General features: G+C 34.3%; 3 protein-coding genes and 1 long non-coding RNA gene across 4 annotated transcripts; all 4 read left to right on the top strand.

Annotated features, from left to right (window-relative positions):
- Positions 1-990: 990 nt before the first annotated feature.
- LOC123264255 lies at positions 991-4,740 on the top strand. Its single transcript, XR_006509291.1, has 2 exons — positions 991-1,105; positions 4,653-4,740. It is a non-coding gene; the product is annotated as an uncharacterized LOC123264255 (long non-coding RNA).
- Positions 4,741-5,072: 332 nt separating this feature from the next.
- On the top strand, positions 5,073-7,263 carry LOC123263930. The gene is made up of 2 exons (XM_044726976.1): positions 5,073-5,808; positions 5,891-7,263. The coding sequence occupies exons 1-2, from the start codon at positions 5,073-5,075 to the stop codon at positions 7,261-7,263; spliced, it is 2,109 nt and encodes a 702-aa protein (XP_044582911.1).
- Positions 7,264-9,351: 2,088 nt separating this feature from the next.
- On the top strand, positions 9,352-10,671 carry LOC123263929. The gene has a single exon (XM_044726975.1). The coding sequence runs from the start codon at positions 9,352-9,354 to the stop codon at positions 10,669-10,671; it is 1,320 nt and encodes a 439-aa protein (XP_044582910.1).
- Positions 10,672-16,663: 5,992 nt separating this feature from the next.
- On the top strand, positions 16,664-17,098 carry LOC123263928 (ATP-dependent DNA helicase pif1-like). The gene has a single exon (XM_044726974.1). The coding sequence runs from the start codon at positions 16,664-16,666 to the stop codon at positions 17,096-17,098; it is 435 nt and encodes a 144-aa protein (XP_044582909.1).
- The last annotated feature ends 2,548 nt before the right edge of the window (positions 17,099-19,646 follow it).

Below are 19,646 nucleotides of genomic sequence, written 5' to 3'. Positions count from 1 at the left end.
ACTGCTTATGTCCATCAAACCGCAGAATTTCTTGCATCCGGCGAGCCCTAAGCCCAATATTCTCATAACAAAAATGAACCGGCGATTTAGTTCATACATTCTTCCGATTTTTTGACAAGATAAAATATATTTTGGATCACATCGTTCACATCGATCATTTCGAACATTGCTTAAATTGTACTTTACCATTACACAATTGATCTTTATCTTCATCGTCAATAATGTTAGAACACCGCACAAACGATGAGAGAGTTGAGAAAACCAAGGCAAAATCTATGATTGAATATTGGAGTGTATCCTCTTCTGGCACGTGCTCTTTATCATCACCTTTTAATTTTTTTGCTGAGGTGCTCGTGAAGGAACTATCATCAGTTTCCGGATCTTTAGGATTAAAGGACTGTCTCCTTTTTCTCGGTCTATCTTTTCTACGAGCTCCAACGGTTAACTGTTTTCTTGAAATTTTATGCATTGTTTATCAACTTCATAAATGACACTAGATAACCACAAATAATACCACGTTTTTAATAAATTATATGATAGAAACTTGAGATAACCTCAAATGAACCTCGTGCTTCAAGAAGTAATCACCAAATAAAATATTTCAAACTAGTTTTCCTTAGGAAGTGAAAGTAATATACAACAATGACAGACAAACAATAGACGAGCAGCTGCTCACTATACCTGAGGCGCGCTGACCCTTCTATACCTGACTTGGAGCGCACACCTTCCTAAGGTTGTATCTCCAAAACTATTATTCGGATCGACTTGAAAATTTAGGACAATATTCTTGAGATGTTGTAGAAATCAATGAGCCAAAAAAAAAAAATCGATTTTTTGAACCCACGAAACCCATGTAACCCCTTAATTGAAGATTTATTCTTTAATAATAAAATAATTATGTTGTTAATAATGAAAGAATTACCTGTTACGGGATCTCGTTGTTTAATGTTTACACAATATCCATCTTGTCCCTCAAAAGCTCCCGCCAACAACGGCCATTACCGTACCTGTATATATTGTACTTAACATTTTTTGGAAATAGTTTTAAATCAAAACGAAAACGTGTACGTGGTTAATAAATATACCTGTATTATTATTGTGAAAGGTAAGTCAAATAATAAGCCAATGAATACAACACAATATTAAGTCACTGTTTTCTACTAATACACTGATAAAAGGATTTATTAACTATTAATAATTTATTCAATTTATTAAATTTAAATTAATATTTTTTAACATTCAATAAATATTTATTTGGGAAGGAAGTACATTTATTTATTGTTAATAAGTATTTATTAAGGGGGTATTCTGGTCTAGAAATTTGAAAAAATCGATTTTTTTTTTTTGCATATTTTCAAAGTTTAGACCCTTAAAAATATGTCCTTAAATGGATTTTTCAAAATTCGAATTATTTTCGAAGATACAGTCGATTTTGTGACGCAGCATCTAAGCCGGCCGATCGTCGCGAATCACACAATAAACAGTGGCAGTTCCTGGAAGACTTGAGCACTCGTTCTTTCCAAGAACTCTTTTGTTTTCGACATAAGCCTTCATATATATTCAATATATATTTTTATACTTCTATATATACCTTTATACATACTTAATATACTAGGAATATACATACTAAATATACCAGGAACTATTCAATGCGAAAGTTATAATGTTGATATTGTTTATCATTTATTATTCTGTTCAGTTTAGTTTCAATCTTGAAGCGAAGTAGACAAGTGCTCTGTGGATAGTTTTGTGAAATAATAAATTTTGTTTTTTTTATTTGCTTAAAAATGGATAGAAAAAGTGCGCGGGGGAGCAGTAGTCGTCCAGATAGGCACAAGAAGAAACGATTTTCATCAAATCAATTTACCGTTGAAAAAGATTGTAGTTATACGAGTGCTTCCGCAGCAAAGTTAAAAAGTTTGGAGATGAGGAAATAGTTATTAACAAAAATTTTGGGTACTGTCTTCTGGAATTTTTCTCAGTTTTTCAAACTCTCTCAACTTTAATTGTGTGTGCTACCTGCAAAGAAGAAATTAAATTTTCTCAAACGGCACCACGCGGTTTAGGATTTAAAATTACATTACAGTGCAGTTGTGAAAATGTTCGATACATTCAATCATGTCCGTTGGTGAACAAAGCTTATGAAATTAATCGCCGGATCGTTACAGCTATGAGACTTTTAGGAGTAGGAAGAGAAGGAATAAATATTTTTGTAGTGTCATGGATATATGCAAAGGTTTATGTATCAGTACTTACTACAGTTGTCTTGATAATTTACATACAGCCGCAAGTGCAATTTACGATCAGCTAATATCAAAAGCTGTAAAAGAAGAGCAAGAATTATTATCAGAATTTGAGCCTAATGAAAATCCAAAACACTTGACGGTTTCTGGAGATGGCACCTGGAAGAAGCGAGGGTTTACTTCACTTTTTGGCGTTACAACCCTTATTGGTAAATACAGTAAAAAAGTTATCGATACTGTCGTAAAATCTAGTTTTTGCCAAGGCTGTAACTTGTGGAAAGAAAAGAAGAAATCTGATCCTCAAGCTTATCAAGATTGGTATGAGGAACATGAAGATTCATGTGCCATCAATCATCGGGGAAGTGCTGGGAAAATGGAGGTAGATGCTGTTGTCGAGATGTTCAACAGATCGGTCGAGAAGCACGGGGTAAAGTACATAAAATATATTGGAGATGGAGACTCCAAGACATTTAAAGGTATTCTTGATATCAACCCGTATGATGATGATCCAGTCGTAGAAAAAAAAGAGTGTGTTGTGCATGTCCAGAAACGTATGGGTTCCAGGTTGCGTAAAGCAAAAAAAGACAATAGTGGTATTGGCGGCAGAGGAGCTGGTAAATTGACAGATAAAGTAATCAATGAGTTGAGTTTATACTACGGTCTGGCAATTCGTCGGCATCCTGATTGTTTGCAGAGTATGAAGAATGAAATATGGGCTACTTATTATCATAAAAGTTCAAGCGATAAGAATCCACAACACATGTACTGCCCAACTGGTTCGTCAAGCTGGTGTAAATGGCAACAAGCCTCAGCTGAGAACACTCTTGAAGAGTTTGTCCACGAACATCCCCCCCTGGATGAAAAAGTACTGAAAGTAATTGAGCCCATTTATACCAGTTTATCGTCTGACGATTTACTACATCGATGTTTGGGATCCGAAACTCAAAATAACAATGAATCGCTCAATTCATTAATATGGACTTTTGCTCCCAAGCATATTCACGCTGGATCTCAAACAATTCAAATTGCGAATTATTTAGCTGTTGCCATTTTTAATGAAGGTTATTTACCCATCTTAAAAATGATGGAACTTATGGGTATCACCGTTGGTACTGAAGCTCATTCATTTGCTATCAGACGTAACGAAGTTCGGATTGAGCGCTCTGAGCTACGAGCTACTGCTGCTTCCAAAGAAGGCAGAACAGCTCGATTAGCTGAAAGAACTTCACAAAACATCGAATATGAAGTTGAGGAAGGCCCAATGTATGGATCTTGAATCGCCGATTAATCCAAAGTGAGTATTGAATGTTATTATACGAGTTATTCTACTATAATTGTTTCTCAAACTTTAAACGCGTTTTTCTCAAAACTACTTTTTTTGAAGTGGTTGACATGATATCTCAAGTTCTACCCGACCGATTCTTTTGAAATTTGGTGGGAATCTTCTTTATATATCTCTCTATCGCGTCTGCCTTGGATTTTAAAAAATTTCAATTTGGAGTATTTTTAAAAAATTCGAGAAGGTCAAAAAAAGGGGGTAAAAAAAAATTGATATTTCATGTCGACGCCATTTTGTGAATTTTTTTTTTTTTCTTGACTAAGGTCAACGCGATAGCGACATCTTTACAGATTGAGAATTTTTCAAATTTTTTTGTTTCAGATCACTACAAGGGCCGGAATCATGTCAACCAGGGTGCACCGTTTTTTTTGTAGCCCCCACTTCACCGACCTGTAATTTGTCCAATTTATCATTTTTTTTTTTTTTCAATTTTTTTTATATTCTTGAAACGTTAATAAACATCATATAAAAAAACCGATAGTAAAAATGTTCTTAATTTTTTTTTATGTTAGTTTGAAAAATGCCTAAAATTTAGGCTTCTAGACCAGAATACCCCCTTAATACTTAACAAATATTTATTGCACAAATATCTATGGTATATTTAAACAAATATTTATAATTAATCAATAAATATTTTGTTTAGTGAATTTGTTTTGCTTGCGCTGTCATATGATATGAAGATTGCTTATGAACAAAAATCATCTTTACAGATTTTTTATACTTATATATGTCATTTATATATCAAAAACGTTAATTTATTTTGTGAATTGAATTATTATCATGTATTTCAGCTATAGAGTTATAAAATATGTCTAAAGAAATTGCTAATATTGCTTTTTATATTAACTAAATATTTGTTGACAGTTAACAAATATTCATTAACCATTAATAAATATTTATTAACAATTTGTAAATTGTACTTAATAAATTTGACTGTTCATAAATATTTATTAAATCCTATGATGTTAAAAAATCATTTATTAACAGTTGATAAAGCTTATCATATATAAACAAATTTTTTTACCCGTTTCAGTTTTTTAACTTCATTTATTTATATATTCTACGTACAGTCAGCAATGCCAAAAAAGCGCAAAGGGGCCAATTTGAGTTGTCGAACGAGCAGTTCCAGAGCCATGCGAGATTTAAGAGCACGAAGATCAAACGAACAAATTCAAGAAGACAATGCAAATTTGCGTGCGAGAGTGTCGCAGTTACGTGAACAACGATCACAAGAGGCACGAGATGAACGAAATCAACAAAAACAACTAGAACGAAGACAAACTCGCAGACTCATAGTCGACAGACATAGAGGAATTGACCAACAACGCCAACAAGTTCATCGAGCATTTACGTCAAATTCATTTCTTCGACTAGCATTCTAGTACGAGCCTGATGTTGAATATTATGCTCATTTCAAAGTGGTTATTGGTACTTTGGAGAAGGAATGCCCGCATTGTCATGCACTTAAATTTAAAAATGAGCCACTTGGGATGTGTTGCTCATCAGGAAAAGTACAACTAACCGATATTGAAACACCACCTGAGCCATTGCACGGTTTACTTATTGGTACTGATCCAGATTCTAGTCTATTCCTGAAGTCAATTCGCACATTCAATTCATGTTTCCAAATGACATCGTTTGGAGCGACAGAAATAGTTAGCTATGTTGCAACAAACGGTCAACAATTTAATTCCACGTTTACAATCAAAGGCCAAGTTTATCACAAAGTGGGCTCGTTGCTGCCAATGCCAAACGAATCTCATAAATTTTTACAAATATACTTTATGGGTGGCGAGGACTCCGAACGTGCACTCGCCAATCGAGTGGATGCACGTTGCGACTTCCATAATCTTAATTCACCTTTTGCCAGGCGTATCGTCAGTGAGCTAGACACTCTGTTAAATGAGCACAATGAATTATTAAAATTTTTCAAAGCACTCATGCACAAGCTACTAAGTGACAATCACGCTATTGTCATCAATCCTGATAGAACACCAGCTGGAGAGCATGTACGTAGATTCAACGCACCTGTTGTTGAAGACGTTGCTGGAATCATGGTTGGCGACCGTACAGCTACGCGACAAATCGTGATTCGAAGAAGAAATAATGATCTTCAGTTCATCAGTGATACCCATCGTTCATATGACGCTCTCCAATATCCACTAATTTTCTGGAAGGGACAAGATGGATATTGTGTAAACATTAAACAACGAGATCCCGTAACAGGTAATTCTTTCATTATTAACAACATAATTATTTTATTATTAAAGAATAAATCTTCAATTAATTTAAATATATATTATTACAGGAGCTGAAACAAATAAGAACGTTAGCTCAAAGGATTTTTATTCATATCGTTTGATGATTAGACGCGGCCGAGACAACATCATTTTACGATGTCGTGAGCTTTGCCAACAATTTGTGGTCGACATGTATGTGAAGATAGAGAGTGAACGACTAAGATACTTGCGATATAATCAACAGAAGCTGCGTGCGGAAGAGTATATTCACTTGCGAGATGCTATTGCAAATAACGCTGACACTGCCGAAATTGGTAACTCTGTTATCTTACCATCATCGTACATAGGTAGTCAACGTCACATACAAGAATACATACAGGATGCTATGACTTTCGTGCGTGAATATGGACGACCGTGTCTTTTTATTACTTTTACATGTAATCCAAAATGGCCGGAAATTACATCGTTGCTATTACCAGGACAACATGCAATACATCGTCATGACATTACAGCACGTGTGTTTAAACAAAAATTAAAGTCTTTCATCAACTTTATTACCAAATTGCATGTATTTGACCCCACACGTTGTTGGATGTATTCAGTTGAGTGGCAAAAGCGTGGATTACCTCATGCTCACATTTTAATTTGGTTGGTCGACAAAATACGTGCTGATGACATCGATAGTTTGATTTCTGCAGAGATTCCAGATCCGTCTACTGATCAATTACTATTTGATATTGTTACTACAAACATGATTCATGGTCCGTGCGGAAATCTGAATCCTTCATCACCTTGCATGGTGGACGGAAAATGTACAAAGCGTTTTCCTAAAGATTTTACTAACGATACGGTCACACATGTTGACGGATATCCAATATATCGTCGAAGAAGTACCGAAAATGGCGGACCATCTTTCGTTAAAACTATCAACAAGGCATACATCGACATTGATAATCGTTGGGTGGTACCATATTCACCTTTGCTGAGCAAAACATTCGATGCTCATATTAATGTTGAGTTATGCAGTTCGGTGAAGAGTATCATGTATATTTGCAAGTATATGCATAAAGGAAGTGATATGGCTGTATTTAGGGTTGAAAATACTAATGTTCATTCTCCTCCAGTGAATGAAAATGATGAAATTACGATTTACCAAATTGGCAGGTATATCAGTTCCAATGAAGCTGTCTGGCGCATTTTCGGTTTCCCAATTCATGAACGGGATCCAGCAGTTATCCATTTAGCTGTCCATCTTGAAAACGGCCAGCGCGTATATTTCACCAACGATACAGCGCTTGATCGTGCTATAAATCCACAAAAAACTACGCTCACCGAATTTTTTGAACTGTGCAATCGTGAGGATGCTTTTGGTGCCTTCGCACAAACACTGCACTATTCTGAAGTTCCACGGTATTTTACATGGACTCAGTCGAAACAATGAATGCCCCGTAAGAAAGGGATACCAGTTGATCTGTGCCCCGGTTTATTCAAATCAAATAATTTGGGTCGTATATATACAGTCAATCCAAGGCAAACTGAGTGCTTTTATCTGCGACTATTGTTAGTTAATGTCATCGGACCATTGTCATTTCAAGATATACGGAAGGTAGATGGACAACAGTATCCTACGTATAAAGATGCATGCCTTGCTCTAGGCTTGCTAGAAGAAGACAACCATTGGGACAGTATGCTTGCTGAAGCAGCATTAAACTGCACAGGAAAACAAATTCGTCTACTATTTGCTATAGTATTGACTACATGTTTCCCGGCCCGAGCACAAATGTTGTGGGATAATCACAAAGATTCAATGACTGATGATATATTGTACCGACATCGTACAAGGTGCAACGATCTAGCAATATCATTCAGTGATGCAATGCACAATGAAGCATTGATTGCTATCGAAGATCTTTGCATTGCTATTGCGAATTGTTTAACCGATAGAAAAGACATTTACTAAAAATTTATAAGAGGAGTTGCGCCTTCGGGCTTGATCGCTCCAACTCGTGAAAAATCGTGTCACACCATGGCTGTCGCTCATGCGCGCCTTGGTTAGCGGGAGAGAAGCCGGCTCACGAGGTCGGCGGCAAGCAGTGTGCTTGGACGCTTGTACTAGTACGACTACTCTGTGTCAATCGTTTTCTGATTTATCACTTATACTACGCATTTACTTGAACACTTAAAATATTCATTAAATACTATTAATTTCATTAACTTCAATTACCAATTAAATTCTCAAATCATTGAAAATCATTAGTAACTGTTCAGTGAATTAAATTAATTAAAATTAATAAGTGACGCCACGCGGTCATTACGCGCCATTTCAACAAAGGATTGCATCAGCCACGCGGCTTTAGTCAATCCATAGTTAACACGCAATATTTGTAATAAATTATATTAAATTCATTGCTAAATATTTAATCATCATTCTATCAAATCAAATTTTATCAACTATTCGATTCTGATATCGAATTATCTAATTAGTTCCTACACTAATAATTCTAATCAATCAATCAGTCTCTGCACTGACATTTTACGTCAATTAATTAGTATTTCACTATTAATTGAATCTAGTTAGCTTAAAAGCTAGCGTAAATTCATTAATTCTGAATTAATACCATTTGCTTTTCTAAAACAGTTGAGCTCACCTCGTTTGTGTTGTTTGCGACGGCAATTTACACATATTTTTTCATTCGCACTACACGCTTTGCGTTCTTACTTGTACATTTTTTCGTTCGAGGAGGTTTTTTCTCAGTCCAACTGAGTTTTCCTCCTCTGGGGATAAATAAATCTTCATTTTATTCCCCAACAAATCGACGTATATTTTATTTAATATCCTAATCCCAAATTAATCATAATTTTCAAAATAATTACGGAAACTATCCTGAGTGGATAGTTTTCGACAAAACATTTGGTGCCTCCTGTGAGGTCTGAAGTGCACACGAACCCTGATTTGTGAAGACGAGCAAGACGATCCAAGGATCCAATCACTATACCACCCAGCTGCTGCCAGCATCGTTGGACTTCAATACATATGAGATAAGTTTTTGAATTATTAAAATTTATATAATACTAACTATTATATTATTTTATCACTTGATAATATATTCAACTTATTCATTTGTAATTTTAATTAATTGTTTAAGTTTGACTGACGGATTGGTTGTCACTAGGCAATCAATTTATCAATCGAATAATGCAGTTGGTTATCATTTAAATATTTACGTACGTTATTATTCTTATTATTTACGTATAATTTAATTTAATTAATTATTTAATAATTGACAATTAATCGGTCATTGTATGGTGACTAATTATTGTTCGACAGAATAATTAATTATTAATTAATCTCTATCTTCATTATTAATTCTCAAATTATTTATTATTAATTATAATTAATTGTTTAAGTCGTTTCTTAGATAAATTGATCACCACAAGTAATCTATTTATTATAGAAATAAGACAATTAATTATCAATTGATATTTATCACGATTATTATTACTGTTATTTTTATAAATTTATCACAAAATGGATAACCCAAGGGTTCCTTTAGAACAAAAACACGTAATGATAGCTTCGAAAATTACTAAACTTCAGGATGAACTAACAGCTGAAGGTGTTAAAACTAAGTCCATTAGCTATCGCTTTACAAAAGTAAAAGAATCATTTGAACAATATGAAAGACTTATTGAGAAACTCGAATTAACTACACCAGAGGATAATGAAATAAATCTCGCGGAAGACGTTCGTACATTATTTTACGATCTTATGGATCAATTTGAAAGGTTAACTCAATTGAATAGAACTAACCATAATAATTCACATAATGTAAACACTAGTACGAATAATACTACAGCGGGAAATACTACCTTTGTTGAGACTCAACGACTTGCTAAACTCCCTACTACTGATTTACCTAAATTCGATGGTAATTTTGAAAATTGGCTATCTTTCAAAAACAGATTTAAAACACTTATTGATACACGTAATGATCTTGATGATCTAAACAAATTTTTATACCTCCGCGGATGTTTAACTGGCTCAGCAGCTAACAAGCTAGCGCTTTTTGATGCGAGTGCAGAAAATTATACTAAAGCTTGGGATTTTTCAACTAAAACATATCAGAAGGAAAGAGCATTAATTTTTAAACATTATGACTCGATACTTAATCTCAATACAATTTCAATCCCAATAACAGATAATTTAAACAAGTTGATAGATGATGCTCGGCAACATATAAATAATTTACAGTCACTTCAAATTAATATTACCGAATCCTTACTTGTACGAATATTAGAAAATAAATTACCATCAGAAATTAAAAACAAATGGCAAGAAACGTTCACTGACAACGACACTCTTCCAACATTCGAATCATTTTGTGAATTTATCTCAAACTTTGCCTTCAGACTTAGTACACACAAACCCGATAAACATCGCGATTCCGATCATTCCTTCAAACGAAGACGTGATGAACACTCGAATAATAATTTGAAGAAACAAAAAACTGACACGCCAGTTCGAGCTTTAGTGACAACCGTCTCTTCTGCCTGCCCATGTTGCAAACACTTACATCCTCTCTATAAATGTTACACATTCAATGCATTAACTGTAGGAGAACGCATAAAATTTGTAAAATCTAATAAACTCTGTAATAATTGTCTTCGCGTACATGAAGGAACTTGCAATTCGGGAAATTGTCGAGTCTGTCACAAATCACACCATACTATGTTACACATTAAACAAAATGTAACTCAACAAACAAATAATACTAATGTATCAAAAAATAATTCTGCTAAAATCGAATCACCCGCTACTGTAACAACTGATAAGGGATCTACAGCCTGACTAGTCGTACATAATTATACAACCATACTTAGAACACCGCGTTTTCAATTGATGATGAGTGCTCTCATCCAGATGCGTGACTCAACAGGTAAATTCATACAAGCTCGCGCTTTACTTGATACCTGTGCAACAGCTAATTTTATTACTGAAAATTTGACTAATAAATTAAAACTTCCTATGCAAAATTGTTCTATTCCAATCGAGGCTGTTAATGGAATGCAAACCCTTCAAAAATGTCGTACAAATAAATTGTAAATCTTTAAACGATAAATTTCAAAGAACATTGTCATTTTTAACCGTTGATGAAATTGCAGAATTAAGTCCGAATGAAATATTTCCACGTAATAAAATATGCATACCTAAAAACATAATACTCGCTGATCCACAATTTTACATACCAAGACCTGTAGATGTCCTTATCGGTTCAGGTACCACACTTTCTCTTCTATCTGTCGGACAGATTAATTGCTCACAAAATGATTGTGATTTAATACTGCAAAAAACGCAATTGGGATGGGTCGTAGCGTGGGGAGTCAATAACGATAAAAATGTATTTCCTGTAACTTGTCAATTAACTGATCTATCGAGTCAATTAACTAAATTTTGGAATATTGAAGACGTAGGTTCTAATGATTCTCGATCCTTTGATGATTCTACGTGTGAGACCTATTATCAAAATACCACTACTCGCGATACAGACGGTAGATATGTAGTAAAATTACCCTTTCGCGTAGACGATGTCGATTTCGGGAATTCTAAACAACTAGCTTATAAAAGATTTCTATCCTTACAGAGGAGATTAAATTCAGATTCCTCATTAAAATTTGAATACACTAAAGTCATGAACGAATACATCGATCTTGGCCACATGGTACACGTACCGGATGATAGTGGACCTGGGTATTATATGCCCCATCATCCGATAATTAAAACATCTAGTACTACCACCAAGGTACGCGTTGTATTTGATGCTTCAGCTAAAACCGATAAAGGTATCTCATTGAATGAAGTCTTACTAACCGGACCTACTATACAAGATAATCTTTTTACCATTCTCTTACGTTTTCGTACCTTTGTTTATGCTATGACTTCTGATATAGCTCAAATGTATCGACAAATTTGCGTACATCCGGATCATCATAAATATCAACGAATCCTTTACTATCATAATAACAATATTAGTACCTTTGAACTTAAACGAGTAACATTTGGAGTTTCTGCAGCCCCGTTTTTAGCTATACGCACTGTAAATCAACTTGCTGATGACGAATCTCATAATTTTCCTGTAGCTTCGAAAATATTAAAACGAGATCTTATATGTCGATAACTTATTAACCGGATCTAATTCTTTGACCGAAATTTTAAATTTGCGTGATGAAATCATTCAACTAGTGCGAAAGGGTGGATTCGAACTCAGACAATGGGCTTCGAATCATCGACACGCACTGGATAATTTCGATCAAAGAACCTTAGATTTAGATTGTGCTATTAATGATGATCCTATCTCTAAAACTTTGGGCATAGCATGGAATTCTCTAACTGACGAATTTATCTATACAGTCAATTCAATCGATTCATCGCGAAAGGTAACTAAACGAACCATCTTATCTGACATTGCAAAAATTTTCGATCCTATCGGAATTCTAGGTCCTATAGTATTAGCTGCAAAAACCATTATTCAAGAATGTTGGAAATTAAAGGTCCATTGGGATGAAGCGGTCCCACAAGAATTGCATTGGCGCTGGTGTAAATTTGCTGAACAATTACCTCTAATTAAAGATTTTTCTATTGAACGTAATATTTTACTTCCTGATCCGACTGACATACAATTGCATGGATTTTGTGATGCTAGTGAAGTGGGCTATAGTGCTTGCATTTATATAAGATCAGTAAATGAATATGGAGACGTGATCGTGAAGTTAGTTTGTTCCAAATCTCGAGTTGCTCCCATCAAAGATGTTACAATTCCAAAATTAGAATTATGCGGAGCATTATTACTTGCTAAATTATATAAAGACACAATTCCCTCTTTTGACTTTGATATTTCTAAAGTTACGTTTTGGTCTGATTCAACTATTGTACTTCAATGGCTCAAACGGTCTCCTAACTCTCTAAAGGTCTTTGAAGCAAATCGCGTAACAAAAATTCAAACTCTTTGCAGTAAAGTCGAATGGCGACATGTTAGAACTAAAGACAATCCGGCAGATTGTTTATCTAGAGGTCAACTTCCTTCTGAATTCTTAAATAACAAAATGTGGTTAGAAGGTCCCACGTGGCTCTCACAGGACCCTCTTAATTGGCCTAACTTAAAGCCTGCTGTTCCTTCCGAACTTCCGGGTACTCGAAAAATTACCTGTTTATTAGCCACTACTGAGAATTTGTTTAAACGATTTTCATCATATTCTAAACTTATAAATTCCTTTTCTTATTGTTTACGAATGTTAAAAAATAATTTATTCAAATACAAATCGTTAAGCGTAGAAGAAAAATTATTAACTGAAACAAAAATCTTGACTCTGATTCAAAACGAACAATATCATTATGAAATCGAACAAATTAAGGAAACCGGATAGACTAAGAACTTACGATTGCGATGTCTGAATCCATTTATCGATTCAAACGGATTACTAAGAGTAGGAGGTCGTTTGAAACATGCTCCTATATCTTTTTCAAAGAAACATCCTATTTTATTACCTTCACGTCATTATGTTACTGATTTAATTATTAGAGAAACACATGAAAAATTATACCATTCAGGTATACAGAGTACACTTTCAAATCTTAGACACAAATTTTGGCTGCTAGACGGTAAAAACCAGATTCGTAAAATTGTAAAAAATTGCGTCACATGCATTCGACATCAGCCTGTAGTACTGCAAGGTAAAATGGCTAATTTACCTAGCTCTCGAGTCACCGAATCAGCGGCATTCTCCCACGTAGGTGTAGACTACTTTGGACCGCTCTTTATTAAAGAACGTAAATTCAGAAACAGAACAAAAATTAAAGTCTATGGATGCGTCTTTATTTGCATGGCTACTAAAGATGTACATTTAGAAATTGCTAGCGATTTAACAACAGAAGGTTTTCTCGGGGCATTTGGTCGATTCATTGGTCGACGAGGAGTTCCAACTCACGTCTATTCGGACAATGGTACTAATTTTGTAGGCGCAAATAATCAATTGAGAGAATTGTATATGTTATTTAATTCAAAATCCCATCAAAATTCCGTTAACGAATATGCTATACGCAAAAACATTATCTGGACGTTCAATCCTCCACTATCTCCTCATTTTGGTGGCATTTGGGAAGCAGCTGTAAAATCTTTCAAACACCACTTTAAACGAGTGGTAAAGGACCAACTTCTCACTTTCGAAGAATTGAATTCTCTAACTACTCAAATAGAATCTATACTAAATTCTCGTCCTCTTTGTTCTCTATCTAGTGATCTTAATGATCCTATTGCCTTAACGCCTGCTCATATTTTAATAGGACGTCCTCTTACAATACTGCCTGAAAATGATTTTTCTGATGTTCCAGATAATAGACTCAATGTTTGGCAATTCATTGTCAAGGCTAGACAAGACTTTTGGAGACGTTGGTATTTGGAATACCTCCATGAACTTCAAATTCGGCAAAAATGGCATTCCTCTCAAGGAGAAATTTCAATCAATCAAATCGTCTTATTGATGGACAAAAACCAACCATGTATGCGGTGGCAGCTGGGAGTGGTGATCGACATTCATCCAGGAGATGATGATGTGACAAGAGTAGCTTCAATCCGAACGGCTCAAGGGATATACAAACGAAATATCACTCTATTATGTCCTTTACCAATCAATTCTTGAATTTTATAAAATCAAAACATTGTAATCATGTGATGTAACTAATTGTAAACACTATTCATAACATCTTGCTCAGCCTTCGCAACGGGGGGAGTATGTTTAACCGATAGAAAAGACATTTACTAAAAATTTATAAGAGGAGTTGCGCCTTCGGGCTTGATCGCTCCAACTCGTGAAAAATCGTGTCACACCATGGCTGTCGCTCATGCGCGCCTTGGTTAGCGGGAGAGAAGCCGGCTCACGAGGTCGGCGGCAAGCAGTGTGCTTGGACGCTTGTACTAGTACGACTACTCTGTGTCAATCGTTTTCTAATTTATCACTTATACTACGCATTTACTTGAACACTTAAAATATTCATTAAATACTATTAATTTCATTAACTTCAATTACCAATTAAATTCTCAAATCATTAAAAATCATTAGTATCTGTTCAGTGAATTAAATTAATTAAAATTAATAAGTGACGCCACGTGGTCATTACGCGCCATTTCAACAAAGGATTGCATCAGCCACGCGGCTTTAGTCAATCCATAGTTAACACGCAATATTTGTAATAAATTATATTAAATTCATTGCTAAATATTTAATCATCATTCTATCAAATCAAATTTTATCAACTATTCGATTCTGATATCGAATTATCTAATTAGTTCCTACACTAATAATTCTAATCAATCAATCAGTCTCTGCACTGACATTTTACGTCAATTAATTAGTATTTCACTATTAATTGAATCTAGTTAGCTTAAAAGCTAGCGTAAATTCATTAATTCTGAATTAATACCATTTGCTTTTCTAAAGCGGTTGAGCTCACCTCGTTTGTGTTATTTGCGACGGCAATTTACACATATTTTTTCATTCGCACTACACGCTTTGCGTTCTTACTTGTACATTTTTTCATTCGAGGAGGTTTTTTCTCAGCCCAACTGAGTTTTGCTCCTCTGGGGATAAATAAATCTTCATTTTATTCCCCAACAAATCGACGTATATTTTATTTAATATCCTTATCCCAAATTAATCATAATTTTCAAAATAATTACGGAAACTATCCCGAGTGGATAGTTTTCGACAAAACACGAATTTACCAATCAGTCATTTCGGTATGAGCTCACCGAATCGAAGTGCATCTGATTTACTCAACACAGATATGAATCGTGAACTACAGTACGATACTGTAGAAATGGCAAGCATTGTTAGTCGCAATATTCCACTACTAAATGATGAACAAAAAATTATCTACGACCGCATCATGCTGGCAGTTTCGGCAGGACAAGGAGGTGCATCTTTTTTTTAGATGCACCAGGTGGAACTGGCAAAACATTCCTTATTTCGCTACTTCTTGCCGAAATACGATCAAAAAATGGCATCGCATTGGCCGTTGCATCTTCTGGCATTGCAGCAACTTTATTAGATGGAGGCAGAACAGCTCATTCAGCATTTAAGCTGCCGTTGAACATTCAAAATAATCCAGATGCAGTGTACAACATCAAAAAACAATCGTCTATGGCCACAGTGATGAAACAATGTAAAATTATTATCTGGGATGAATGCACTATGGCACACAAACATTCGCTTGAGGCATTGGATAGGACATTAAAGGATATAAAAAACAACGATAAACTATTTGGCGGCACTTTGTTACTCCTTTCAGGTGATTTCAGACAAACACTTCCTGTTATTCCACGTTCAACGCGGGCTGATGAAATTAACGCTTGCTTAAAATCATCGCGATTATGGCGTAATGTTGAAAAAGTACAACTTACGGTGAACATGCGCGTTCAAATGCTTCAGGATCCATCCACCGAAACATTCTCTAAACAACTGTTAGATATTGGCGATGGGAAAGTTGCTGTACATGAAAATACTGGATGCATAAAATTACAGACGAACTTCTGCACAATCATCGACTCGCAAAATACTCTTATCGATCACATATTTCCCGACGTACACACACAATATGAAAATCATAAGTGGCTGGCAGAAAGAGCGATCTTGGCAGCTAAAAATGTGGACGTCAATGGGTTAATTTTAAAAATACAACAGCTGTTGCCTGGGGACTGGTGTCATACAAATCTATCGATGCAGTTTGCGATACCAACCAGATTGTGAATTATCCAATTGAGTTTTTAAATTCATTGGATTTGCCAGGCATGCCACCACATCATTTACAATTAAAGGTTGGATCTCCGATTATTCTGCTTCGTAACTTGAACCCACCACAGCTATGTAATGGCACACGATTAGTCATTAAAAAATTAATGAAAAACGTTATTGAAGCCATCATCTTGAATGGCAAGTTTCAAGGCGAGAATGTGTTGCTGCCACGAATCCCTATGATTCCCACAGATGTGCCAATTAAATTCAAATGCACTCAATTCCCAATTAGATTGGCATACGCTATGACGATCAATAAGTCACAAGGACAAACATTGTCTGTATGTGGCTTAGATTTGGAAACACCGTGCTTTTCTCACGGACAACTATATGTAGCATGTTCTCGCGTGGGAAAACCATCCAGTTTGTTTGTGTTGGCTAAAGACGGACTAACCAAGAATATTGTACACTCTATTGCGCTGAGAGATTAATTTTTTTGTTTTTCAACTGCCATAATTGATAGTAAAAATATGAATAATTATTTTTGATGTTTAAATAGCTATCAAGAATTGTAATTTAAAATATATTCGTTACTTTAATAAAGATTAATTTATTAACCTAAATAAAACATACTTTTATTATTTATAACGCTTTCGATTATAAATATATCCCCGCACCCTTAGATAAGATAGCTCTTTTCATTGAATTAAAAAAATGTTTTCTTGAAATAACATACATGGCAAAACAACGTTTGCCGGGTCAGCTAGTAAATTAAATAAATTATTAATAGTTAATAAATCCTTTTATCAGTGTATTAGTAGAAAACAGTGACTTAATATTGTGTTGTATTCATTTGCTTATTATTTGACTTACCTTTCACAATAATAATACAGGTATATTTATCAACCACGTACACGTTTTCGTTTTGATTTAAAACTATTTCCAAAAAATGTTAAGTACAATATATACAGGTACGGTAATGGCCGTTGTTGGCGGGAGCTTACAACACGTGTTTATTTACATGAGATCACTTAATTAACTGAGAGTTAAAACTGTCGTTGTCAGATTAATAAATTGTAAATAAATAATTATTGCACTGGAAATTAATGATAAATTTACGATGACAGTAAAATTAACATAAGAGTTGCACAGAAAAATTAAAATAATAAGTATAACAGTCACTGCTACGATTGATACACAAATAAAACCAAAAAAACATGGCTCAAAAATGTACAGTGAGTAAGACAGGAGACCGGCTTCGTCCTCATCCTTACTCTGAATAAGTGGTGACACCTGGCGGGGATAACTGATCGATTAATAGTTGATCAGTATTCGACCGGAGAGGGCGGGATATCAAATTGAATTTAAAAAAAAAAATCATAATGAAAGGAACTTGAAATTATAAACTCTGAATAAGAATTTATCGTACTACGATTATAATATTTGATTGCCATCTTGCAACCTTATTGCGGATCTGTGGATAGATTAAAAACAATAAAAATCGGGGTTTAAAAATAGGGGTTGATCGTAGAGGGGTGAAAATTGAGAGTAATATGAAATTTTTTTATTTAAAGTCATGAAAAAATAAAAATAAAAATCTTCCCAAAAAAAATTAAAATTTTTAATTCACAAATAAAAAATAGGGGTTGATCGTAGAGAAGTGAAAAATTGAGAGTAATATAGAATATTTTTTTTTAAGTCGACAGAGTAAAAAAAAAATTTTTGCCAAAAAATTAAAGTTTATAATTCACAAAGAAAAATAGGGGTTGATCGTAGAGGGGTGAAAATTGAGAGTAATCTGAGAATTTTTATTCTAAGTCATCGCAAAATGGAAAAAAAATTTTTGCCAAAAAATTAAAGCTTATAATTAACAAATAAAAAATAGGGGTTGATCGTAGAGGGATGAAAAATTCAGAGTAATATAAAATTTTTCATTCTAAGTCATCACAAAATAAAAAAAAATTTTTTCTCAAAAAATTAAAGTTTATAATTAACAAATAAAAAATAGGGGTTGATTGTAGAGGGGTGGAAAATTCAAAGTAATATAAAATTTTTCATTATAAGTCATGACAAAATGAAAAAAAATTCTTGCAAAAAAAATAAAATTTTTTAATTACCAAATAAAAAATAAGGGTTGATCGTAGAGGGGTGAAAATTTAGGGTTGCATGTATTTTTGTATGATGTATCATAAAAAAATAAAAACAAAAAATTTTGTCTAAAAAATAAAAAAAAAAATTTAGGGGTGGACCACCCTTAACATTTAGGGGGATGAAAAATAGATGTTGTTCAATTCTCCCCTCTGGCTAATATCCTCGCTAAGGATCACAAAAATCGGTCGAGCCGTTTCGGAGGAGTTCGATCACGTACCCCGTGACACAAGAATTTTATATATTAGAGAATATATTGCTGGAGGGTCTGGGTAGCAATTTCTAAACTTGACGAAACTATTAATTTTTGTGAAATTTAATTTTTTTATAAGTTAATACAGTTCCTATTATTTTATCAGCAAAATACTACAGATTAAAAGATTATTAATCATTGGAGAAACAGACTCTTAGATGAAAAAAGATAGTTTTATAGTAATTAAAATATATTGAATCCTGTAAAATTTATAACAAATAGATGAATATCTCTGTACTTACATAAAATTGCAGAAATCTCTTTCAAGACCATGAATTCTATACAATTATACAAAGTTGTATACAATTATATATAATTGGGTCGGCCGACAATTGGTCCCACGACATTTCACCCCCGATTGTGTCACTGACTTGTCTATACGACAAATTTAACTACAAATTAATATTTGTTATTTACCGTAAGATGGACGGTGGTGTTTACTCAAGTCAGGTCTTAATAGGTGACTGAATGGTAGTTACGGACAGTGTCTCGGATAGCTTAACTGGTAGAGCCTTTGGCGCGTAACCGAACGATCCGGGTTCGAGTCCCGGTCCGGGCTGTCTGAATTATATTTTTTTCAGTTACCAAAAAAAAAAAATTCCTACTGAGTAAAAAAAGTTCCCCCCTTTCTCCCTTTA

Source organism: Cotesia glomerata, linkage group LG4 (genome assembly GCF_020080835.1).
Source record: "Cotesia glomerata isolate CgM1 linkage group LG4, MPM_Cglom_v2.3, whole genome shotgun sequence".
NCBI lineage: Eukaryota > Metazoa > Arthropoda > Insecta > Hymenoptera > Braconidae > Cotesia > Cotesia glomerata.
Note: the sequence above shows the minus strand (reverse complement) of the source record. Positions and strands in the feature narration are given on the sequence as shown.